Source organism: Trachypithecus francoisi, unplaced genomic scaffold (assembly GCF_009764315.1).
Source record: "Trachypithecus francoisi isolate TF-2019V2 unplaced genomic scaffold, Tfra_2.0 Lachesis_group5, whole genome shotgun sequence".
NCBI lineage: Eukaryota > Metazoa > Chordata > Mammalia > Primates > Cercopithecidae > Trachypithecus > Trachypithecus francoisi.
The window spans coordinates 76,369,573-76,396,723 of NW_022681470.1; the positions used below are offsets into that span (position 1 = coordinate 76,369,573).

Sequence of the window (27,151 nt, forward strand, 5' to 3'; positions counted from 1 at the left end):
AGGGATAAGCATTATCTTCTGTGCAACTCTTCTGTTTTTCATATTTGGAAAACATTTATTCTCTGTGTTTATCTTATATATCCCCCGTGCCTCTCTGTGTTTGTCCACAGAAATCTCTAAGATTTTTTCTTGTTCCCCTTTCATTTACATCTACCAACGTAGTACTTGAATACAGGACCCCCTTTACTCCGTTACAGTTTAGAATATCTTGATGGTGTGTGTGCCTGTACACGTATATGTGTGTATTTTTTTTTAACCAACATAGTATCCCAGAGCATGAATATACAATGAATGGATTAAGATTCACTGATACTGTAACTGTTCTACCTCTTAAAAGATGGAGGGAGTAGGTAAAGATTATGTGAACTGGCATTAGTAAATTTTAATGGATTAAATGTAAGTATAGGATAATTAATACAGTATACATGGGAGTAGTTTTAATATGCATTTAACTTATAAAACTTAGAGGAAATTGAAATCATTTATTCAAAACACTAATATTTTGAGAATTAAAGTATCAATTTTCATATTCCCTTTTCCTTTCTTTTCTTTTTTTGGGGCGGTTGTTAAACAGATCATATACTCCTATGAAAGGAGGACTCTCCAATGTATGGTTTGACAGATTTAAAATAAGCAATGACTGCCCAGAACACCTTGAATCAATTGATGTCATGTGTCAAGTGCTTACTGATTTGATTGATGAAGAAGTAAAAAGTGGCATCAAGAAGAACAGGATATTAATAGGTAAGACCTTTAAATGTTGGTAATTTATAGCTGTTCACTTTTGTCTAATTCTATACATCAAATCTTACTTGGAACATTATTTAGAAGCACTTACATATCATTTAATGCATTCATAGTTTCAGAAAAACTTTACATATTGAGGATTTCAAAGATATTAGAATTATAAACAACAGCACATGAAACTTTAATTGATTTTCTTTTTAAATAATAACAGATTTTGAGAATCTTTTGGCAGTTAAAATTTTTCTTCTAGTTTAATTTTCAGTTAAGAGATTATTCATTTCAATTTTTAAAACATTTTACTTCAGTTACCTTAAGTCTTGTGAATATATTTAAACAACTATTGCCATTATTAACATATACAGTCAGAATATACTATTAAATTTATGAAAATTATAATCTTCAGAGTTAATCTCACAAGAATAAAGTATTTATAAATTTTTGTTAGACTTGTCTTTAGCAAGCCCTGTTCCTAAGGGAATATAAGTAGCTTTATATAAGCTCTTTATTCTGCTTAATACCTTTTTCTGTTTCTGTACTTAGCATATGCATAAATTATTAAAATCTCTGTTTTTCTAATACACACAAAAGTGAGATGGGGCCTGTAGAATATGAATAGTACACGACATATTTTGGTGAAAGGATTTTATTTCCATCTGTAACTATTTAACTTATAATGGGTTATATTTAATGATGAAATTAAAAAGCAAATTAAATATCTCCATTATGTTCTAAATAACTTTAAAATGCGCATTGAAATTCTTTATAGATAGAATTTGGGTAAACTAATAAACTTTCTTTGTGTTTATTGAAGTACTGAACTATCTGTTGAGTCAGGAGAGACAACATGATATAATGGATAAAATCTATTCTATTCTGTGTTGGTGTTAGTTTCCACTTTGTTGAAAGCAGCAAGGCCTCTAGCACCAGTAATACCACTTTTCTGGTCCTTAGTTTCCTCGTTATGTTTAACTCTGTATTTCTATGTTTCTATGCTTAACGTTGATGTATAACTCTAATAGAGAGAAACATGGAGCAGTATAGGAGGACTAGGAAGAGCATAGGGAAGGGATGCCTAACTTAGTCTAGGGGATTATGAAGTATTTTTTAAGTCCCCACTATGTGCCACACAGTATTATAGATGTTCACAGGGACATGCAGGTAAATAAAACAGGATCTATCTGCCTTACATATTTCTTACAACCTGAAATGGCCAATAAGATTCTTAAAATGGTAACTGTAATGCCAGCCAGGCTGTGATGAGTGCTCTAATGTGGTATAACTAATAGCTTTTCAAAGCACATGATAGTGTGTATTTCTTTTATTTCCCAGGACCTATCACAATGCCTGGCACAGAGCAAATACTCAGGAAATCTATAATGAATAGCATTACCCAATCAGTAAATTGTCGATTAGTACCATAGGAATTCAGAGGAAGAAGTAGTCATATGCATTTAGGGCTATAAGAGAAAGATTTAATAGAAAGATGGCAGTGGCATTTAAGATGCAGTGGCATTTAAGATGCACAGATTATTAAAATTTTAACTATTATAGTGTAGAAGTCTAGGTATAGGGAATGTACATTAAAATAGAAGTAGACAAAGTAATGCTTTTTATTTTTGTCTGTCTGGACATTAGTTGGCTATAACAAAGTTTGCGTCTAACTAGAAAGTACCTGTTGACTCAGATAGCCACAGTAAGAGACTAGAACGTGATGAAATAATGGTGACAAAAATGAGTTCAAATCTGCAGTCCACCACTTCCTAGTTGGCTCACCACTTATTACCTACACTTAATTTTTGCTACTTAATCAGTAAAGTGGAAATAATAATATAATATCTGTTTACTGAGAAATGAATAAAATATTTGGTTTATTCTGGTCTCTCAGTAAATACTCTGTTCAGTTTTTATCCTTTATGTTGTAGGTATAATAACATGTAATAATTGGTAAAGGATCATTAAATAATGTCTTCAAGTCATAGTTAATTAGAATTATACTTTGAAAAACTAATTTGGTAGAAGGGGTAAGTAAAAGGATGAGAAGTCTGACATGGAGAAACCAGTATAATATAATGAAAATCTGAAGTGGTGTGGTGGCAATAGGAAAATAAAAGATTAGGATAAGAAATTGCTTTAAAAAATAAAATTAGTCTTCGTAAGCAAAAAAAAAAAAAAAATAGATAAAAGGAGAAAATACTCTGAGTAGTACTCTTAATGAGTATGTATTGAAGAGTTTATCACACTGAATGGTAACTGCTGTCCATTTGTCTCTTGCCCCATCCTCTTTCTTCCTTTCCCAGATCTATTACTTTACCTAGTTCATCTTTGAGTACTAGAGATACTGTGGATTTTCTGCAGTATATTACATGTTTAAAAATCCTAGTACAACAATATCAAATCTTTTAAAAATTGTAATTTAATTTTAAGTTCCAGGATACATGTGCAGGATGTGCAGGTTTGTTACATAGGTAAACGTGTCATGGTGGTTTGCAGTACCTGTCAACCCATCACCTAGGTAGTAAGCCCTGTATTCATTAGCTGTTTATCCTGACACTCTCCCTCTCACCGCCTCCCTGATAGTCCCCAGTGTGTGTTGTTTGCCTCTCTGTGTCCATGTGTTCTCATGGTATAGCTTCCAACATTAAGTGTTTGGTTTTCTGTTCCTGTGTTAGTTTGCTGAGGATAATGGCTTCCAGCTCCATCTTTGTCCCTGCAAAGGACATGATCCTGTTCCTTTTTATGTCTACATAGTATTCTATGGAGTATATGTACCACATTTTCTTAACCCAGTCTATCATGGATGGGCATATGGATTGATTCCATGTCTACTATTGTGAATAGTGCTGCAATGGACATATGTGTGCATGTACCTTTATAATACAATGATTTATATTCCTTTGGGTATATACCCAGTAATGAAATTCCTGGGTCAAATGGTATTTCCGATTCTAGGTCTTTGAGGAATTGCCGCACTGTTTTCCACAATGGTTGAACTAATTTACATTTTCACCAGCAGTGTAAAAGTGTTCCTGTTTCTCCACAGCCTCACAAGCATCTTAAAAATTCAAAATACAAAAATTCTTGAATTTTTATTAATTGCCACTCTGACTGGTGTGAGATGCCATCTCATTGTGATTTTGATTTGCATCTCTCTAAGTGATGTTGAGCTTTTTTTCATGTTTTTTGGCTGCATAAGTGTCTGCTTTTGAGAAATGTCTGAAGAGTCATTTATGACACACCCACAGCCTATATATCATACTGAATGGACAAAAGCCGGAAGCATTCCCCTTGAAATCCAGCACAAGATAAGGATGCTGTCTCTCACCACTTCTATTCAACATAGTATTGGAAGTTCTGGCCGGGGCAATCAGGCAAGAAAAAGAAAGCGTATTCAAATAGGAAGAGAAGAAGTCAAACTGTATCTATTTGCAATGACATGATCCAATATCTAGAAAACTCCATCGTTTCAAGCCCCAAAGCTTCTTAAGTGGATAAGCAACTTTAGCAAAGTCTCAGGATACTAAATCAATGTGCAAAAATCACAAGCATTCCTATACACCAACAATAGGCAAGCAGAGAGCTAAATCATGAATGAACTCTCATGCACAATTGCTACAAAGAGAATAAAATTAGGAATACAAAGGACCTCCTCAAAGAGAACTACAAACCAAAGGAAATAAGAGAGGACATAAACAAATGGGAAAAAACATTCTACGCTCATGGATAGGAAGAATCAATATTGTGAAGTGGCCATACAACTCAAAGTAATTTATAGATTCAATGCTGTGCCCATTAAACTACCATTGACATTCTTCACAGAATTAGAAAAAAACTGCTTTAAAATTGGAACCAAAAAAGGGCCCATATAGCCAAGATAGTCCTAAGCAAAAAGGACAAAGGTGGAGTCATCATGCTACCCAACTCCAAACTATACTACAAGGCCACAGTCACCAAAACAGCATGGTACTGGTACAAAAACAGACACATAGACCAATGGAACAGAATAGAGATCTCAGAAATAAGACCGCACATCTACAACCATCTGATCTTCAACAAACCTGACAAAAACAAGCAGTGGGGAAAGGATTCCCTGTTTAATAAATGGGGCTGGGTAAACTGGTTAGCCATATGCGGAAAATAGAAACTGGACCGCTTCCTTACACCTTATACAAAAACGAACTCAAGATGGAATAACGATTGAAATCTAAAACCCAAAATTATGAAAATACTGGAAGTAAATCTAGGCAGTACCATTCACAACATAGACAAGGGCAAAGATTTTATGACGAAAGTGTCAAAAGGAATCGCAACAAAAGCGGAAGTTGACAAATGGTATGTAACTAAACTAAAGAGCTTCTGCACAGCAAAAGAAACTATCATCAGAGTGAACAGACAACCTACAGAATGGGAGGAAATTTTTGTAATCTATCCATCTGACAAAGGTCTAATATCCAGAATCTACAAGGAACTTAAACAAATTTACAAGAAAAAACAAACAGACAAACAAAAAACATTAAAAAGTGAGCAAAGTACATGAACAGACACTTCTCAAAGCAGAAACAAATCTTAAATGAAGTTAAACACACACATAAAAACAGTAGTAGGAGAGGTTACCTGTTTGAGCACCTATATTTTCTTAGTGGGAATCATGTCTTACCAGCCAGATCGCTCATAAACCTCAAAAAACGTCAGCTGGGAGAAAAATATAACACAAGACTTGATTTTGCAATGTCTGTAAGCCCCCCAAACCCCAAACTTGGAGCTCACTGAATGAAGAGAATTTGTTTTTCCATTGTTTTCTTCTTGAGAAAAAGATGTATTTTGAAAATCAGTGCCTTTGATATCTTTTCAAAGTGTGACAATGTGATTGATTAAATCAAGTCTCATGTTGAATTTTTCTAATGCTCCAGGGTAGTTTTCTGATTGACAGTATATACGGAAATATTTCAAAGTTCATTGTAGAAAAGCCAGCAGAAATGACAAGTCAATAATAGGCACCAAAAAAGAAAAAAAAAAAGCTATTAAAAATTTTAAGTAGAATAGCTTATACTTGTAATATATGCGTATATGTACATATTATGTATGTTATATATAATCCAGTTTTAATGGGTGATATAAAAACTATCAGAAATAGTTTTTATAGTTTAGAATTGCAATTTTTAACATATAAAAACTTTACAGTAATTAATATTTTGTCATGACTACACATTTGATATATTTTTTCTCAATGGAAATGAAATTACATAAAAGTTATTAAACAGTTATGAAAATAAATTTAACATTCACTTAAATATCTATTGCTGTTTCTTTTGGGTCTTCCAGAATGGTTTTTTTCTTATTCTTTACCTTGATTTTAAGGGAATTCAAGAAGATACCCATGTTTATAAAATCTAAGTTGACCATTTCTCCCCTTTTCATTCTAATGTGTGAGTTTACAGCCCAGAAATAGGTTGCTAAAGCTATGTTTTAATATTACGTGAATGCACAAAAGATGGTAAGTAAAATTTGAACTAATTTCAAACATTTCCTGTGATATAGTTGGTGAAGTTGAAAAAAACTACATACATATATTTTTCCTGGTTCCCATACCCCACCAACACAAACTTGAGCTTTTCATCAGATACAGAGGTTATTCTGTTTGTGTTTTTAAATGCATTTGTCTACTTACACATGATATATAACTGTTCAAAGTATATATATCATAATATATGTGGCAACAGAAGGTCTGTACATGAACGTATGAATGATGATTTAATTAAGCAGTTCTCTTCCCCATTTATTTCTCGATACCAAGTAGTATGCGTACTCCAAAGTATGGTCATTCAGTGAAAAAAAGTATTTAGTATTTCTTTCTGCTAATGAGTCGGAGGTACTAATATATGTGTGAGTCCCTCAGTTACCCTGTGCAAGATAAATTATTTTAGATATGATTAGGGTATCCTAAGTTAGAAACTCCTCTTTCGTGTCTTTTTTATGAGGTGAAATGAGATACTATACAGACAAGAAGTATTATTCTGTTCATGAATAATCAAACTTTCACTCAATTTTAATATTTTAGTCTATGGAAAAAAATTTTATAACACTTCTTTTTAAAATGGGGAAAAATTGTGCAAGTAAGTATAATCAAACCTCTCTTAAAGCTGGTTAATACTGATCTTTTTCTTTTTTGGAGACGGAGTCTTGCTCTGTTGCCTGCCCAAGGTGGAGTGCGATGGCAAGATCTCTGCTCACTGCAACCTCCGCCTCCTGGGTTCAAGCAATTCTTCTGTCACAGCCTCCCGAGTAGCTGGAACTACAGGCGCACACCACTACGCCCGGCTAATTTTTTTTTGAGATGGAGTCTCACTCTGTCTCCCAGGCTGGAGTGCAGTGGTGTGATCTCCGCTCACTGCAAGTTCCATCTCCCAGGTTCACGCCATTCTCCTGCCTTGGCCTCATGAATAGCTGGGACTACAGGCGCCCGCCACCATGCCCGGCTAATTTTTTGTATTTTCGTGGAGATGGGGTTTCACCATGTTGCCCAGGCTGGTCTCAAATATAAGGTCCATCTGAAGGAAAATAGCAAATTTCACTGGCCTCAGACAGAGAAGGAGCCATCATCTTTCGTCACAAGGTCAATGCCACACACTTTCATCCCAAGGATATTAGACACCTGGACAGCTAGCTGCTTCCTTTGTTCACTCAGTGAGCACATTATCCCCACACCACCTAGTGAGCAGTTACTTTGCATCCTTCCATCTATTGAACAGCATAACATGGTGCCAACCATACAGCCTCCCATGACAATGGAACAACATATATCCTGTCGATGAAACTCTTCTAGCTTCTGAAATGGATACAGAGCTTCATGATGATTAAGATGGCTTAGATCAGCCAAATAAATGGTGCTTATCTCGAGCCAAGAAAACAGCTTTACCTCTGTAACCTCATGTATTCTTCACTACCATTGGTAACTCCAGTACTTCTGCTTCATCAATCATTTTAGGAAAATTTTTATAGCCATCATAAGAAAAAGTGTCTGACAGAGGAACACCATGGCCAGCCAACTCTTGAAATGCCCACGACTTATTAGCACATTTCAGGATGGCTTGAGATCAGTTCATCAACTGGCATTCCACCTTCTCTAGATGGTGTGAGACATTGATATCACCCAAGGGGTTGGTACTCTCACTGCCACCACGTGGGGTAAGCAGTTGATCCGTAGACCTAGTTTCCGTGCTGGATTGTTGACACCACCTCATGCATCACCACAGCCCTAAAGTCTTCTCGCAGCATTTGGCCTTCAGTGATCACAAGATCTTTTTTGGGGGTAGTGTTCCTGATGCCATGATCTGTCAAAAACCACAACTTGGCAGCCGAAAAAGCTACACATCTTGATCTGCTTGCTCTTCCTTGCCTGGATTATTTCCTCTTGAGTATAGTTTATCACTTGATTATGGAAGATATTATAAAGAATAGAGGAACAGCCAGATGAAGACATGTATATGGCAAGGTCTAGAAGGTCCTGAAGACTGTCTCCCTGGAGTTGCCTCCTGGCACAAAGAGGCAGTCCACTAACCTTGAATCTCTGGATTTTCTTAAGGTCTGGGAGCCAATATGAATTTTGAATCTAAGTTTATTTCACTTTAAAGCCAACGATTTTTACATTTAGCTGAACATTTTTAAGATTCTTAATACGTATTATCAAATTCCTTTCACAAAAAAATTGTACCAGTTGATACTTCCACTGCCTTTAGTAGAATTAGAACCTTATTACATTGAATAATATCGTCTTGAAAAATTTTTTCTCAGGCCGGGCGCGGTTGCTCACACCTGTAATCCCAGCACTTTAGGAGGCCGAGGCAGGCAGATTATGAGGTCAGGAGATCGAAACCATCCTGGCTAACATCCTAGTAAAACCTCGTCTCTACTAAAGAATACAAAAAATTAGCTGGACGTAGTGGCAAGAGCCTATAAGCCTAGGCAGGAGGCAGGAGAATTGCGTGAACCCAGGAGGTGGAGGTTGCAGTAAGCCAAGATTGCGCCACTGCACTCCAGCCTGGGGGACAGAGCAAGACTCCGTCTGAAAAAAAAAAAAAAGAAAAAATTTTTCTCAAGTACACAGGAAGTGGTAACTAATTTTAATTTGTGCTTAATTTGTTGTTTTCAATTCCATTATAGTTTGACATAAAAGACTTTTAAAAAAAAGACTTTTTATAATTTCTTTGAAATAATTTCTGAGTTTAAGTTTTCTCATTAGAATGTGAGTGAATATAAAATAAATTTTCTACTGGTTTTTCTAGTGTTGCTTTTTTTTTTCTACACTGAATTATTTGACTCATCTGGAGTTTATTTTTGTTTCTAGCATATAATGAGAGACTATTTTCTGAAGTACCAAGGGAACCTCGTTAAAATACAGTCTTACTTATAATTCTAAAGCAACAGTTGTCTGGTCAGTATTTTGTTAAGCCTTTTTTGAATTTATGAGAATAAAATTTCTTTTTGGAAGATATGTTGTACACACTTTCATCCCAAGGATATTAGACACCTGGACAGCTAGCTGCTTCCTTTGTTCACTCAGTGAGCACATTATCCCCACACCACCTAGTGAGCAGTTACTTTGCATCCTTCCATCTATTGAACAGCATAACATGGTGCCAACCATACAGCCTCCCATGACAATGGAACAACATATATCCTGTCGATGAAACTCTTCTAGCTTCTGAAATGGATACAGAGCTTCATGATGATTAAGATGGCTTAGATCAGCCAAATAAATGGTGGTACTTCCTCCAGTGGTACTACTTGGAGACTTACAGATAGCTCAGTTGTTTCTTCCCTACCAGCTGCTTGCTTTTTCCTCAGTGGTATATGAGCTGTGTTTCCCTCTTTCTTTTTCATTGCTCCTAGATTATTTAAACAAGAGTTACTGTTTGGTGTTTTTCTACTAGCATTTATACTTTTGTACAGTGTCTATTAGGATACATTTAAGTTGTTAAATCAGATTTAAGTGCTATTCAAAACATTTTAATGAAGGAGGGATTCCATGGGAAATAAAAGAAAAAATGCATTTGAGATTCCAAACAATTTTTATTAAGCACACACAACCCATAGGAATAAAGTTAGGTAATTTTTTTTTTGAAACAGGGTCTTGCTGTGTTGCCCAGGCTGAAGTGCAGTGGTGTGATCATAGCTCACTGCAACCTAAACTCCTGGACTCAGCAATCTTCCTGCATCAGCTTCTCGAGCTGCTAGGACGATAGGCACATGCCACCATATCTGGCTGTTTTTTTTATTTGTTTGTTTTATGTAGAGATGGGGTTTCTCCATGTTGCCCAGGCTGGTTTCAAACTCCTGATCTCAAGTGATCTTCTGCTTCAGTCTCCCAGAGTGTTGGTATTACACCTGTGAGCCACCATGCCTGGCCCAGGCTAGGTTTCTTTTAAAAAATAATTATAATGGGAAAAACTAGCAAAATGTCAGATTGGAAAAGAAATATGAAGGTAATAGGTTCAAAAGTTGTTACCCTTATTCATTTTGTTTAATAATCTGTTCAGATTTCTGATTTAATATAAGACAGTATGTCCTAATGGGACCCAATCTCTGAGAGTGTAGTTGTATTTGTGTAACTTTATAAACAAAATTACTCTCCATATCTGATGTCGATAGCAGCCCGTTCTTTCTTTGTGGTTTTATTTGATTAGTGGTATTTTGTTATGTTGAACTCAGTTTTAGAAACAATTTTTTTTTCACCTTTTCTAGGTAGTGTGTCTAGCTTGGACAGGTCAAAAATGATACTTCTCACATTTTATTTTCAAATTGTCAGTAACATTTTAAGTGTTGGAGTATAAAAGAAACAGAAATTTACAGTCTAGTAAGACAGATATGGATCTGAAAGTATTCTAATACCATACAGGTATTATTGAAGAACAATGTAGAAGGTATAGTGTAAGCAGCAAGGAGAAAAGTAAATCTTTCTGGGAGTTGGGAACTGCTTTGTTGAAGTGGCAACTGAGTCTTAAAGAATAATTGAGAATGTGACTGGTAAACAGAGAGACATGTTCAGGAAAGAAAGCAAAGAACACGTTAAATCCTTCCAGAAAATGGTTTGGTGTACATCCCAAATCCTAGTATCATTAAATTATATACATGGAGTGAATGATGTGATCAAATGGGCATTTTAGAAAGATTATGCTGACAACTCTGGAGGGCCGACTAGTCAGTGTGAAGGTCAGAAAAACAACAAGAAAGCAAATTCAATAGATCTAGTAGAATGATGAAATGCTAAACCGACACACTATTTTAATGAGTAAAACTGCATTTAAAATTTTAATCATCTGTGGGGTTTAGCTATAAAAATTTTTTGTTTTCTAAGTTTTCTGCAATGGATATGCACTGCTTTCTTAATAGAAAAAAATGATAAACTTTGTTTAGATAGGAAGAACTCAGCAAAAGGTTCATTACAGAGGATGTTCAATTAAAGGGGGTTCCTTGGAGACATTCATGAATCCTCACTCTGTACATTAGGAATATAAGAAAAATGTTGATTTTTTAAAAATTTATTTTCTTGTATTTATGCTTCATATGATTCTACCAGACATTAAGATCAAACATAGGGAAAACAGGCAATAAAATATTGACTTTTAAATTACTTTTCGAAAGTTGGCAATATAGTCATTGACAGAACCAGGATTCAAATTCTGTATTCTGAGAAAATAATTAATAATAGATTATCCTGCCTTCTTCTGGCTTTATTAACATATTGGAAGTGTCCAGTGTGCAGAATATAAGCATTTTATTGTCAGTACATTCTCCATCACTATTAAAGCCTGTCTTGAACTCTTCATTTCCTTCTAGTTTTTTCTGTATAAGACAGGAAACTGGAGAAAGGTATAGCATTTTTCCCTTGTGTACTATTATCCTTAGAAAGTACATATGGTAGAGATAACCTTAAATTAATTGGCATCTATATTGCACTGGATAGTTTTAAAATTGCCATTATATGTCAGTGTTTTATATTTAGGTAATGTTTTAAGTTCTGAAGTTGTTTTTATATACATTAGATCTCTTGGGCTTTGCAGTAGGTAAAATAGGATATAATTATTTTCATTTCAGAGGTGAAGAAACTAAAATTCAAAGTGATTCCTGGCTAATGTAGAGTTGGGACTAGAACCCAGGTCCCCATAATACCTTCCTTTATTGGCCACTAGGTGGTGATAATTTGTTGTTAAGAGAAAATACTGATATAATTTAGGCTTAACTTAGATCTAGGAAGTATAGAACCTGACAAATGATATGAACAGATTTATCAGAAATTTGATAATATGAGCATATTATCAGAATTTTGAAGCAGAGAGAATCAAGTGCTTCTGGAACTACACTTGAGTAGTTTACGTGGATGATCTAAATATCCATCATGATGGGAATGGTTAAGGGAATGATGGCTCATTAATAGAATTGAGTATTATGTAACCATTAAGTACTATATGTATACACACATAAAAGGCACTCATTAAGTATGTGTTCAATTAAAAATTATAACATTTTGTAATTCTGTAGAATTTCAAATTAGTATTACATGAGAAAAATAAGATAAAATTGAACATGTAGAGTTAAACTGTTAAAATGAAATTTAAGAGAACATGTTAAAATTATTTTTTACAAGAAACATTTTGTACAATGGGTGTACATTAATTTTGCAGTAAGATTAAATATAAAAATAAATGAAGGAATAGTTAGAATTCCCAAGATGAGGTCTAGCATCAAAATTTCCAGCCTGCCTTTTTCTGAATTTGTACACATTTTCTCTGTAGCCCAGCTGGGAGCTAAAACTTCAGAATGATAGCATTCTTCTACTTTCTTTGAGCATATATGTGTTTTAATTAAACATTTTATATTTCTTCAACAACTAGTAGGACTTTAAAGGCTCTGGATTGTTGTTCTAACAGTTTTCCATAGAGGAAAATATTTTGTTTATCCCACAAGTTTTGTATGAGAGGAGATATACAAATAAATATATTAGTCATAATTTCTGTATTCCCAAATCTGAATAATAGTTATAATAGTACACCAATTAAATGGAAGAACTATTGAAATTTAGAATGGTAATGGACTTTATTGCATGTTTAAAGCTCTTTTTAGTTGATAGCACACTTTAATTGTAAGTGGATTTTTTTAAGGATTTTACTTTCAGATTGATTATCTTAATGTTCCCAACATAGTCTTTTTATAGATTGTTTCTGTTTTATTTTATATAAAGAGTTCATAAAGCCAGGTTTATTATTTTTTAACATGTTTTATTCAGCTTGTTAATCTTAAGTGTATGTTGAAATGTTAACTCTTGACATTTTAAATACTTTGCCAGCAACCGTAAATACCCGTTATAACCATTACCTACAATGGATTTACTATTTTGGTATTTACTTATTGAACAGTAGATTTTATATCATTTTTTAGACTCTTAGGTGGAAAATTGAATTCAAATAACTAGTTCTTTGTGTTAAATTTTCTTCTATTAGGAAAAAATACACAAAGTCCCTTTTCACAGTAGTGTTGTATGCTAAAGGTCATTGTATTGTCAAAGACGGCTAGTGAGGAGTTACAGATTACCTCACAAAATCATAAATGGGAAAAGGACTTAGATTAAATTTTAAAATAGTAATATTTCAATGAGTATATTTTTCTTCATTGTAACTTATGAGAATTGAACATGAAGTTAAATCAGGATGCATTTATGTGTATTCATAATGACATTTTATGTGTGGGTAAATGTTTTCTCTTTTTTTTTTTTTTTTTTTAAGTTGTTACCATCAAAGGGCTCTGAAACTATATAAAGTGATTACATTCCCTGGTCAACAAAAATGAAGTGTTTGTCACTTCATATGTAAAATTTTCTTGATAGGTATGCTTTTAAAATCTTTTTAATGTAAGTTTTTGCCTACTAATCTTTTATTTACATTTTATCTTTTAATGATCTTTATCCTAGCTTCAAAATTATCTATGAAATACTAATTTTATTTTTGCTTTATTTGTAAATTTTGAAGCTTTTTTCAATCATTCGTACAGCTTAGATGATCTAGAACTATGGTAGCCACTAGCTACATGTGGCTATTTAGTAAAAATTAGATAAAATGTAGAATTTGGTTCCTTGGTCACACTAGCATATTTCAAATATTAATTACTTATATTTGGCAGACACATAATTCAAGCTCCTGAATTTCCCAGAAAAAATAATAAATTTGCTCCTGCAGCCTTGGTATCTATCGCGTGTAGATTTTTCTGTAAGTCGTGACCATATTTTAACTTTTTGTTTTTACCCATTATATTTAATTTTGAATTATTTGCCACACAGCTGTGATTATCAGACATCTGATTTATGGCATAAGAGATTTTAAAAATTAGACATATGCAGTGAGATTTTGTTAGTGGGTCTGGGATTGGGTCTAAAATTTTTATTTTTAAGAGGTCAGATTAGGAATGATGGGCCTGGAGCACACTAATTATTCGTTCCTAGATTTCCTAGGATTTTTTAAGCTTTACTTTTATATCAAATTAAATTACCAAAAACTTAACATTTTCTGATGATAAATTTGTCTCCTTGCAGAGATATTGTTATTGACTTACAGTTACATTAAGTTCTTTTGTTTAATAAGTATAAACACTTTCTGTGTGCCAGACACTGTTGTAAGCATAAAGGGATACATTAGTGAATAAAACACAAAAATCCCGGCTCCCATAATCTTTAAATTCTAGTGAAAGTTAAGTCTTTATGTCCCAGAATTTTATGAAAAGAATCAGCAACAGAAGCGGCTGTATGTAGAATGTCTGATTTTGAATTTTTATGTTTAATAAAGATCCATTTAATAAATTCCATTGAGGAATTCAATGCTAAGAAAAATTTCTAGTGTGACTTGTTATGATTCCTTCTGTTAAAGAATATTGCCTTGCTACAGAGAAACTGTTAAATGCCCAGTTGCACAGGTAATTACTGCCCTCACCCTAACATCATGGTCTATAAGTCTCTTTTTTTGTTCTCTGTGTCTCACTCTTTGTGCTCAAATCCCATCTCTTCCTCTCTCACATTCTCTTCTATTTTAGAGATGTAGTTTTATTGTTAACAGTGTATTTGATTTTAAGCAACCCGAAATTCCTTTGTAAGTAAATGGGCTGTAAAGAACAGAAGGGGAGATTGGAAGAGATGAAGGAAGTGAGTGTTTGCTAAAATTTATTCTGTGAACTTTTAGGAAAGCTAGAATTGTGTTTCTGACAGATAGGAATTCTTAAGCTGAATATGGATATCTGTATTTACAGTAACTACATTTTTAAAGCTCTCACAATTTTAGTTTTTATAACTGATTAAGTATTTGTATTTAAAAGGTTGATGGAAACTCTAAAGATTAGTCCATCTGTCTTGTTTTATTATAAATGAAATCCAGCATTTTAAATAATTTACACAAAGACATTCAGCTAGGGAGTATCACAGGCAGGACTAGAACTAAAGTTTCCTTAATGTTGTCTCTTTGATAAGCTTAAGACATGGTTTCTAAAAATTCAGTTAAATTTTTATTGAGTTACTGCTATGTGCAAAGCACTATACTCACCACTGGGCATGTAAAGTTGAAACTGACTCATTAGTATGTGTGCACCACAGAGACACTTTGTTCGACTAATCATAAGCGCTTAATGAAAATTAGATTATTGAAGAAAAGCTGTTTCTTACTCTTATGGGTTTCAAAATCTAAATAATTTATACTCAATAAATTAAATCAATAAGAATTTTATTTCAAAATGTCTTGGCTTTACAACCCTCATGATGTTATTACAGAGAAAACTTCATAAGCAGAGAGAAATCTATAGCTAGAATTGTGGCAAAAACCAATAAAGAATTGAGAATTCTTTCTGTGTACTTAGAATAAATGTTTACCAGAAATACTAATTTTGTATATTTGCATAAGCTGTTCATATCTAAATGGGACATGTCAAAGATTTAATGCACAAATTCATGGATAATGTAGCCCAGTAGCTTTTAACCTTTTGGAGAATCTAATGTACATTTGCAAATTTTACATACAGTGTTAAGATGCTTATGCTTTTTTCTCCCCCACCAAGCTCATTTATGAACTTCTAATTAGATGTATCTGCATCTGGAGTTATTGGGGGTATTTTGAAAGAGCCTTTCAGGTGGCTCTTGTCCATGGTGAGCTACTGCTACGATGAGACCTTATTATTTCTTGCTGGTATGTTGAAAATCGCAAATAACTTTTATTCATTATTTACTTAGTGTGCCTTTTTTAAAAAATTAAACTTTTCCAGACTGGTAATCCTCTTTCGGGTATTTGTGTTCTGAGTCCAAAATAATATTACCTGCCTATTCCAGATAAAGTAGTCCTATTATAACAAATATCAAGGGATGGTAGAAAGTATATTAAACTCTGTTGCAAAAGATCTGAATTCCGAAATTACTACTAATAGCTTTATATCTAAAATAATGTGTACCTAATCTTGGGCCTCAATTCCCTCCATGAATAAAAGATTATTATAGTAAATTCAAATTTATGGTCTCTTAAGAGCTCAGCTTTACAGTTTGTTAAGTGAAATAAAGCAGCAGACTCGAAATTAGGAGATTTGAGTTCTACATCAAAGTATATTTTTGTGTTTCTATGAGTGTGTGGCTACATGATTAACATTCTATATTTTCTCATGGAACATGATGAGATGTCATTTAGCTTTCTCTCAAGCTTAGGAATGTTACACTGAGTCACTGACTTGTCAGGCCTGGAATCACCATTCTCTCTGCTGCCGTCACCTCATACACCTATCTCCATATTCTGTGTTGGATGTGTTTCCTCATCAAAGTTCCCCTGAACAGGAAGGTCTGTGTGTTTTAATCTGCGTATGTCCAGTGACTGGCATAGAGTTGGTACATTAAAGAGACAATAACAGTTTGACTAATTTTTTTTTCAAACTTTGGTTTTAAAAACTACATATAGGCATACATGTTTCATTTTTATTATACCACCATAAGTTAGTTTCCAAAATAATATTGTAATCCAAAAATGTGTTAACTAGCTCCTCAAATTTTTTTAATCATTCTTCTTAATTCAGAATTCTCTAAGCATCTGTTATATAGCAGACACCAGAAACATAACTCCTCATGGAGCTCACAGCTTAGCAAGTAAGACAGAAAGTTGCAAATTAATAATTATAGTTGCAGTGTGAGGGTTTCTGTAGGTATGAACAAAATATAAGTAGATATTGAGAATTTAAGTAATGCTTGTAATATGACTCATTTTGAATTACGATAGATATTTTACTTGGTAAACATGATATATTTGTGTAATCCTAGCTCCTTGTAGAGCACAGCTCTCTTTACTGGTGGTGACATAGAGGGAACAGGGTTATTTACGCATCTCAGGCTTTTGTCTATGAAACTTACAGTAGGCAAAATTTGTTTTTAGCATTCTCTTTCAAGGTCTCCAAATATTTCAAAAATATGGAAAATTGTTATATATCGTATCCTAAATTATTATTTTATGTATTCTCCTTTTTCTGTAAGTGTGTTTTTGCTTTTAGGAGGATTCTCTATGGGAGGATGCATGGCAATGCATTTAGCATATAGAAATCATCAAGATGTTGCAGGAGTATTTGCTCTTTCTAGTTTTCTGAATAAAGCATCTGCTGTTTACCAGGTAAGTTCCAGATTTTTTTAAAAAAAAGAAATATATACATGTTGAAACTAAATCAAAATCAGTAATAAAACTGTAAAACACATACAGTTTATATGAATTGAGCATTCCTGGAATTCGTCTACAGATGAGTCATAGTGATTAAATTCCAGCTGATCATTAATGTTTTGGAAATCCTCTGTACAAGAAATATTGTTAAGCAAAGTGTCAAGGAGGAAAGGATAATTATGGCTGTGGTTGTGGAGGAGCATATATGTAAATTTTATACATATTAAAACTGCATGATGGTTATAGCTGGGTTTGCTTATTGCATCATGAACATAATCAAAACAAAAATCAATTACATAGCTCATACTTATTATGCAGCAATATCCTCATCTATGAATTTGATGCAGCTTCCATTATAATATTACAGCTTCAGTACCAGAAGTGGAAACGATAAAGCAGATACAGAATAGAGAACTAAAATGTAATTATCCCCTTAATTGTACCTTAGCTCTGTACTCCTCCCTCCTTTCACACTGTGAAGAGGTCTGTCTGCCCAAGTCACTTAGTTTCTTCAGGAAATGCTTTGGCCATTTTTAAGATGTCCTCTATAGAATAAATGTAAGTGACACACAGTTACAAATTGAATGGTGTCAGGAACCAGCTAAGTCCCCAGGCCTGGCCCACCAATGTATACCTCAGATAGCACTCCCTCTGTCTTTTTTTTCCCATTAGTTATTGAAGCCTTGGTAAAAGTGGAATTTTCCTGCTCTCTCTGATTTCTAAGAATGATCTTAAATGGAATTTCTTAAACTTTTCTGTCTTTATATCTTCTTCTCTAGGCTCTTCAGAAGAGTAATGGTGTACTTCCTGAATTATTTCAGTGTCATGGTACTGCAGATGAATTAGTTCTTCATTCTTGGGCAGAAGAGACAAACTCAATGTTAAAATCTCTAGGAGTGACCACGAAGTTTCATAGTTTTCCAGATGTTTACCATGAGCTAAGCAAACCTGAGTTAGACAAATTGAAGTTATGGATTCTTACAAAACTGCCAAGAGAAATGGAAAAACAACAATGAATGAATCAAGAGTGTTTTGTTAATATACATGTAATGTCTTTGTGAAAAGTGATTTTTACTGCCAAATTATAATGATAATTAAAATATTAAGAAATAACAATTTCCTGACTTTTTATTATTAAAATGCTTATCACGGTAGAGAGTAGCTAATCTTACTAATGAAAAACAATAGACAAACATCTGTGCATAATTTTTCAGACACAATTCTGTAAATATTTGGAAACCTTTTAAGTATTTAAACCTTTAAATTTTTGAAATAAAGTATTCTAAACTAATATAAATAAGGACAATAAAAAAATGAAAGGGCTTAGCATAGTGTTATTTTATCTTTTCTCCAACTTTATTTAAATTATCTTTCCAAAGATATTTGTGTTTATGTAATTTTCCACAGAATAACATTAATACTCTATGTTTATAAAGCGATTTCACATTGTCTTATTTGATCATCACAAGAGCTTTGTGAAGTAAGCTGAGAACTTGTTACTGGTATTCAATAATAGCAATAGAGGGGTTAAAGATTTTCCCACAGCCTTCGGGTCAAGACAAGAAATTCAGGTCTCCTAATTCTCAGTGGAGCTCTCTGTTAATCCAAATTGCTGCTCTGCTTTAGGTCTCAATTTCATCTGTAAAATGATACTAATAGTACTTACCCCATTGGATTTTTGTTGAGATTTAAATAAATAGCAAGTACATAATAAACACTCAGTAAAAATTAACCATAAGGAGAGTCATGATCTGGTTCCAGGAATACATTTTTAGATGACTGAAAAATGAAATTGTATTACTTCAATGAAAATACTATAAATAATAACATTTGCATACATAATCTTATTTGAACCTCATAACTGTTCGTTTAATAAAATATACATTATCCCTATTTTATAAATAGAATCATACAATACCTGCCTGTTTTCATTCAACAAAATTATCCTGCAATTTTTCCATGTTGTGTACATCAATAGTTCATCTATTTTATTGCCCAGTAATATTCCATTGTGTGGATGTATCACTATTTGTTTGCACATTCACCACTGACAGATACTTAAAATTGCTTCCAGTGTGAGGCTGTTATAAATAAAGCTGCTATGAATATTTGTGTAAAAGTCTCTGCATCGACCTATGTTATTTTTCTTTGGTAAATAAGTAGGAGTAGAATGGCTGGGTTATATTTCAGGCATACCTATAACCTTCCAAGAAATAGCCAACTCTTTGAGAGAAGAGTTGTGCCATTTTACATTCTAGCAGCAGTGTATGAGAGTATTATTGCCTCAGATCCTTGCCAACACTCATTATGACTCCTTTAATTTTATCCATTCAGTAAGTATATGGTAGTAATATATTGTGGCGTAATTTACATTTTCTAAATGAATATGTTAATTTTTATATACTGATTAACAGTGTCTCAGCACTGTTTGGTGAAACAACTATCCTCCATGGAAGTATTTTTGCACCTTTGTCAAAATTCAGCTAGATCTTGCCTTTGTGAATCTTTCTGGGTTCTGTCTTCCATTCCATTGATTTATGTATCCATCCTTCAACCAGCATCACATAGTCTTAATTACTTTAAGTCTTGAAATCAGGTAGAGTAAGTCCTCTCAGGTTTTTTTTTTTTTTTAAGATAGCTTTTGACTATTTTTGTTCCTTCCCTTTCCACATAAATTTTAAAACAACCTTGTCTGTATCTACAAAAAAAAAAAAATCTTGCTGAGGTTTTGATAGGAATTATTTTAAACCTGTATATCAATTTGGGGAGAATTTGAATCCTTACTATGTTGAATCTTCCAATCCACAAACATGATATGTTACTCCACTTATTTAGATACTTGATTTCTTTTATCAGCGTTTTTGAGGCTTTCTCCATACAAGTTCTGTACCTATTTTGTTAGATTTATACGCATGTTTTATTTTGTGATTGATTATAAGTGGTTTGTGTTATTTTCAGTTTCCAAGTGCCCTTTGCTAGCATATTGAATCACAATTTTTATATGTTGGTCTTGATCTTATAGAGCTCATTTGTTAATTTTAGGAGTTTTTCTGTAGATTTTTAGGAGTGTCTGCAAAGAGTGTTACGTCATCTACAAACTGAAACAGTGTTATTTCTGCCTTTCCAAATATATGCCTTTTATTTTCTTTTATTTACTTATTACACTGGCTAGAACTTCTAGTACTGTGCTGAACAAGAGTGGTGAAAGCAGACATCCTTGTCTTGTTCCCAGCCTTAGGAGAAAGCATTCAGCATTCAGTCTTACATCATTAAATATGTTAGCTGTAGTGTTTTAATAGATGTCCATTATCAAATCGATGATGTTCCTCTCTGTTCCTGCTTTTCTGAGAGTTGTTACAATGAATGTCTGTTGAATTTGGTCAAATGATTTTCTTGCAACAATTAATGTATTTGTGATTTTTCTTCTTCAGTCTGTTACTGTCATGCTCAATTTTGGTATATTGAGTCAGCTTTGCATTCCTGAAATAAACTCCCTTGGTTATATTGTATAATTCTTTTTATATATTGCTGAATTGCATTCACTAATACTTTGTTAAGGATGTTTATGTCTATGTTCATGAAAGATTTTAGTCTGTAGTTTTTGCTTGTTTTGTACTATCTTTGTCTGATTTTGATATCAGGACAATATTAGCTTCATAAAATAAATTGGGTGGTATTTTCTCCTCTTCTGTTTTCTGAGAGAAATTATATAGTATTGCTATTAATTTTTCTGTAACTGTTTGGTAGATTTCTTTCGTGAAATCATCTGGGCCCAGAGATTTCTGTATACTATAACTTTTTATCTTCTTACAGCAATATTATGCCATTTCATGTTTATTATAACCTTTCATATTTCCCTTCCCAGCCTGTATGCTATTTTTATTTTGCTTATAAATATAAGTTGCATGTACCATCAACCTCATATTACTTTATTTAAAACAGTAATTTTTCTTTCTTCTTTTTTTTTGAGATGGAGTCTTGCTTGTTACCTAGGCTGCTGGAGTACAGTGGCACGATCTCTGCTCACTATAACTCCACCTCCTGGGTTCAAGAGATTTTTTTCATACCTCAGCCTCCCGAGTATCTGGGATTACATGCACCTGCCAATACGCCCAGCTAGTTTTTGTATTTTTAATAGAGACAGGTTTTCACCATGTTGGCCAGGCTGGTCTCAAACTCCTGACCTCAAGTGATCTGCCCACCTTGGCCTCCTAAAGTGCTTGGATTACAGACCTGAGCCACTGCACCTCGCCCAGGCAATTTTTCTTTAAAGTGAATTACATAATGGGAAAAAATCTTACCTATCTACCCAGGGAGATACCATTTCTGGTGCTCCTCAATTTTTTGTGTAGACCTGTATTTTTTTCTTGTATTTTCATTGTGACTGAAGTACATTCTTTAATATTTCTTGGAGTGCAAATCTGGTGATAAATTTCAGCTTTTGTGTCTGATGAAGTCTGTATTTTACATTTGTTTTTGAAAGGTGTTTTCACTGAGTGTAGAATTCCAGATAAACGTATTTTCTCTTAGTGTTTTAAACATGTAGTTTTCTTATCTTCTTTCTTGAATTATTTCAGACAATAAATTTTCTGTCATTTTTATCTCTGTTCTTCTGTATCTGTTGTATCTTTTTATTCTTGCTGTTTTTAGTAGTCTCTGTTGATCACTGATTTTGACCAACTTGATTATTGCATGTCTTGGTATAATTTTTCACATGTCTTTTGCTTGGAGTGCCCTCTGATCTTTGTGGGTGGTGGTTTCCCCGGCCTGAGGGTGTTTACTCACACCCATGGTGATCCGTAGTCTGCTTAATACTCAAGATAGACGTCTCTGGATCTCAGGACTTCTCTCTCTGTGCAGTTCACTTGTCTCTGATACCCTGCCGTATCAACTGTAGCCAGCTTGATCTACTCAGATTCATAACTGCATCTCACCTCAGGGGGTTGCAAGCTTTGCATGACTTTTCCCGCCCTGTACTGTGGACTGGGAACTCACTTAAGTCAGTAAGCCAGAGTAGTCATAAAGCTCACTCTGTTTGCTTCCCATCTCTGAGGGTTCACTGTCTTTTACTACCCAATGTCCACTGCTTTTGAAAAGACATTTTTTCCATTATTTTGCTATGTGTGTGTTTATTTATTTGTTCCAGGTGAAAGAATAATAGTCCCTGTTACTACATCACAGCAAGAAGCTAAATGATCCTTTAAAAAGATTTAAACATTTTTTGTATTACCCTTACATTTTCCTTTTCTAATGCTCTTCATTCCATGATACAGCTTTAAATTTCCATATGGTGTCATTTTCTTTCTGCCTGAAATACTTCGTGAAGTTCATTGATCTTTTATTCTAAAATGCACTTTATTTTTCATATCAGATAGTGTTCATCTCTAGTTTTTTTATTTCTTACATTTTTCTATATACTAGGCTTAATCTCTGGCTTTTTGAATATATGGACTATAATTGTAGCAATTTTTAATATTTTCTGAGTGTCATTTTTGAGTTTGTATATTTTTACTCTCATTAAGGGTAGTATTTTGTTGGTTCCTTTATAATAATGGTCCCTTTTGATTGGATTCTAGACATGTGAACTCTGTCTTGTTAAATACTTGGTATTTTTGCATTTCTGTAAATATTCACAAGTTTTGTCATGGAATACAATTATTGAAAAGTATTAAAAACAGTTTTATCCTTTCAGGTTTTCTTTTGTGACTTCCTGGTGATAGCAGAGCAGTGTTTCTCCAGGACTAATGTTGCCACACTACTCAAGCAATACATTTTGGCATACTCTGTATGATACTGTCTGGATTGTGAGGTTTTTACACTACAGCTAGTGGGAACACAAACTTCTCATCCTCATGTGAGCCCCACCTATTGCTCCTCTTTCAGGAGGTTCATGGTTTCCTCGCACACATCTGATGACTAGTACTCTACTGAAGAATCGCAGGGGTGCCTCTGCAGATACCTGGCACTCTGGGTGCAGTACTGTACTCTGTGAACTCGAAGCTCTTGACCTCAGTGGACTCCCAGCTCAGTATCCTCATGGCCCCAGCTAGATCTCCCTCCCCAGGCTGCAGTCTGGAAACTCTGATTCAGACAGTAAGCTGGGGCATTCCTTAAAGCTCACCTCATTTGTCTTCCCATCTTAAGGAATGACTGTCCTGTGCTGCCAGAGTACAATATGTAAAAACATATGTATAGTACAGCTTTCTAGTTGTTTGAGGTAGAATTAATTTGGAACCCATTATTCTGTCTTGATCATATTGGTCAAAAGTAGAAGTCTCCTCATTCCTCTGAGAGTGAGAATTTAATAAAATCCCTTCAGAGAAGACTAAACTCATGCAGTGCTTTAATTTTCTAAAACTTTTAATGACCTTCACCTTGAAATATTGAATATTTTATGTTGACCATATTCTATGCCACTCAAGTTTAAAATCCTTACGGATGCATTTTGCCTTAAGAGTAGCATACATGTTTTATGCATGTGTCATAAATACCATGCCTGTGACATATATTCAGTGTATATACCAAATATAGTATAATTTAAAGGAAATAAATCCAGATTTTTTAATGAATGCTTGTTCTGTAAGTCTTTAACAAAATGAAAACTTAAACAGATACAGAGTATTGTTAGTAATGTTTTGCCAGGGTTGGGGTGTGTGTGTGTGTCGGATGGTTGTAAATCTTCACAGACTGAGTTATGTGGAAGTTATATCAAAATATTTTCTATAATCTTCAATCCTGGTTCTCCATCTAATCAGCTGATATGGTATTTAGTCTTAGTTATGAACTCTTCATTCTAAATCGTGCAAGGTTTGGGCCCCTTGCGCAGGGCAATATATTCAGAGAAGACCTTCAATTATCTACTCATTCACCTTGAGATGGTGATTGCCCACATATGTGTGGTCTCTTAAAGCCAAGTATTTGAGCCTGACAAATCATTGCTAAGGCTGAGGACCCTGGAGTTTAAGGTTATATTCTCCTAAGAAACCACTCAACCATTCTCTCCATGCCCCCCACCCCAAAATTTTCTGTTGCTTTGCACATATAAACATTTCCTAAGGCCAGGAAGTTGAAGTAGCCTTGATACTTTCTTACAGAAGTGAGGAGAAATTGCAGCAAGAAGAAAGCATAAATCAGTATCACAATAGATTACTTTTATGTGTTGGGGAAACTGGAATTTTGCAAAGGAGGAGAGAGATTAGGATATGAGTGAAGGGGGACTTTGATTTCTTATTATATAGTTCTTCTGCTTGAAGTTTTATAACAGGCTTTATTACTTTATAATCCTTAAAGAGAAGTAAAATATTTATTGATAGGATTTTTTCTCAGCTGAAAACTGAATAGGCAACGACCATCAGTAGTAAGGAAATTAAATACATTGTTTATAGGAAATTGGATAGTTCAATTGAAGTATAACAAAATGTACTGAGAACAAAATAGGATGCAGACTGGTTATAATTGAGCATATGTGGTACTTTGGTATGTAAAATAAAATGTTCAGATATTATTACCAAGAACATATTTAAACACTGTGTTCATTAGATGAAAAAAATTTCTTGACATATGACCAGAGCACAGAATTAGCAAAGCCATGTAATTACAAATTACCAAATATTTCAAGAAAATACCAAAAGCATGTAAACCAAGATTGTCCACACTGCAGCCCACAGGTCACATGTGGGCCATGACAGCTTTGAATGAACACAGATTCATAAACTTTCCTAAAACATCGAGACTTTTTTTGCCTTTTTTTTTTTTTTTTTTTTTTAGGTCATCAGCTATTGTTAGTGTTAGTATTTTTTGTGTGACTCAAGCCAATTCTTCTTCCAATGTGGCCCAGGGAAACCACAAAATTGGACACATTTGATGTAAACATTTCAAGAAAATTCAGATTCCATGATCACTCAAGACAGACGATTCACCAGCCTTTGAGTAATTTTAACACATGAAGAGCTAGAGCTGTACTTAGAACAAATAGGCTGTTTGGTATATTATAATTCTGTTTCCCTTAAATGTTTACATGTGTACACCCTAACTGTACACATGTAAACTCTTCTGAAGGGAAGACTATGCATATTCCTATACTGAAGGTAAGATACAGACCTATGCATGTGTTGTCTTTTTCATATTTGTTCAATTCTGCCATTTAGCTGCAATGAAATCAGTTCAATTTGTTTCATGTAGCATTGAATTAAGACAACCATGAATAAGAATGCAAGTACCAGAATGAGGCCAAGCTGAAGTACTAACCTCAACTGTGCCTCCCAGGGTCCTGGCCCCATCCAGCCAAACAAATCCCATGATTAAAGGTGTGCGTTAGGAGACCAGCTGTCCTCCTCCTTAAGTTTCTGTATTGACCCTCCTGCTTTGTCCAAAGCATTAGTCCCAGCATTATAGGATGTATGAGCAAGTACACAGATTCCACTTTGGCCTGCAAGGAGGAAGTCTAGGACAATGTTGCCATTCGCAGCATCCATAGCCAGTGAATTGAGGTGGACCTGAATGCTTTCAGGGCCAAGATGTTATCATTAATCATTTTAGCTAAAGACTGGCACAAACTTCATATCAACTTTTCTAATTACTCTCATAGTTGTTCCCAATGTAGGGATCATGGGCCCTCAGACTGTACTTAACCAAAAAATCAGTTTTCTCTCCAGAAAGTTTTCCTGAATAACCAAGGTAAGCCTCATTTTGGAGAGATCCCTGCAGTCACCTGAAGTCTACAAGAGTGATTTGTGGTATTTCCTTAAATGCCAAAGTCTCTTACAAAAGGTCAAAGTCACCATGTTTTCTAGAGACAAGTTAACACTTATTAGGCCACCTCAAACAGGACCAACATCAGTCACAGGAACAGGTGACCTTAAGTCTAGTTCTTGGTTTATGCAGGGGATGCCCAGGGGCACTCCTGTGCTGTTTGTACCACCAGCTGGGTGCCATCTGTCCATACTACAGAATGAACAGTAACAACTATTCATTCTATGAGAAATGGGGAAGATACCTGGGGGTATTGGTAGGTGGGTTCATGTGTGTGTGTGTGTGTGTGTGTGTGTGTGTGTGTGTCTGTGTCTGTGTATCCTCACACAAACACACACACCCAGCTGTGGTATAGGAGCTGGGGCTCTCTTGCTGTTTCCATAAACGTCTCAGTAAGGTAAAGGAGAATAGTGATTAACTAGTGATTCCTCTGTTGAGGTATGGCAGGCCTAGCAGTCAAATTTAATTTCAACTTTAATTTAAATGTAAGGTGCTGGCAACAGTTTGGGAGAACAACATCATGTTGTTTTCCTTTGCAATGAAAGCTCCAGGGGTTGTTTTGCAAGATAGCCATCATTAAAGTTCCTCCCTTCTGTGTAGCTACTAGAGTGTTCCCAGGTCCTAGAATTGTTGCTTTCCCTACAATTGTAATTTTGTGTCCCATTTCAGAAGCTATAACTTCATCTTTTTTCCAATCATTGCTAATTCAAAGCTTTCCTCCAGAAGGACTAGATACAAAAGGGACTAAAGCATTTAAAAAATATGCAAGAGACCCATTATGCCACCCTACTTTGGCCCACATGAACCACTGTAGGGGCACTTGGTGAGTAATATACTCAACCAATTAGCCATTAGCTTTTTTATCTAAGATCTTGTCAGTGCAACAAGTAAATCCATATCTGTTAACCAGAATTAAGTTCAAATATCCTGCCTCTTTTTCACTA

General features: G+C 34.4%; 1 protein-coding gene and 1 pseudogene across 2 annotated transcripts in view; one reads left to right on the forward strand and one right to left on the reverse strand.

Annotated features, from left to right (window-relative positions):
* LYPLAL1 (lysophospholipase like 1) overlaps positions 1–19,566 on the forward strand; it is a 38,774-nt gene extending 19,208 nt beyond the window's left edge. For both annotated transcript variants that reach the window (XM_033195484.1, XM_033195485.1), the window contains exons 3-5: positions 575–744; positions 17,296–17,411; positions 18,236–19,566. In XM_033195484.1, the coding sequence (XP_033051375.1) occupies positions 575–744; positions 17,296–17,411; positions 18,236–18,472 (523 nt within the window). In that variant the 3' untranslated portion in view covers positions 18,473–19,566. The remainder of the gene's footprint in view (positions 1–574; positions 745–17,295; positions 17,412–18,235) is intronic.
* On the reverse strand, positions 7,322–11,228 carry LOC117076015 (annotated as a pseudogene).
* Positions 19,567–27,151: the final 7,585 nt, after the last annotated feature.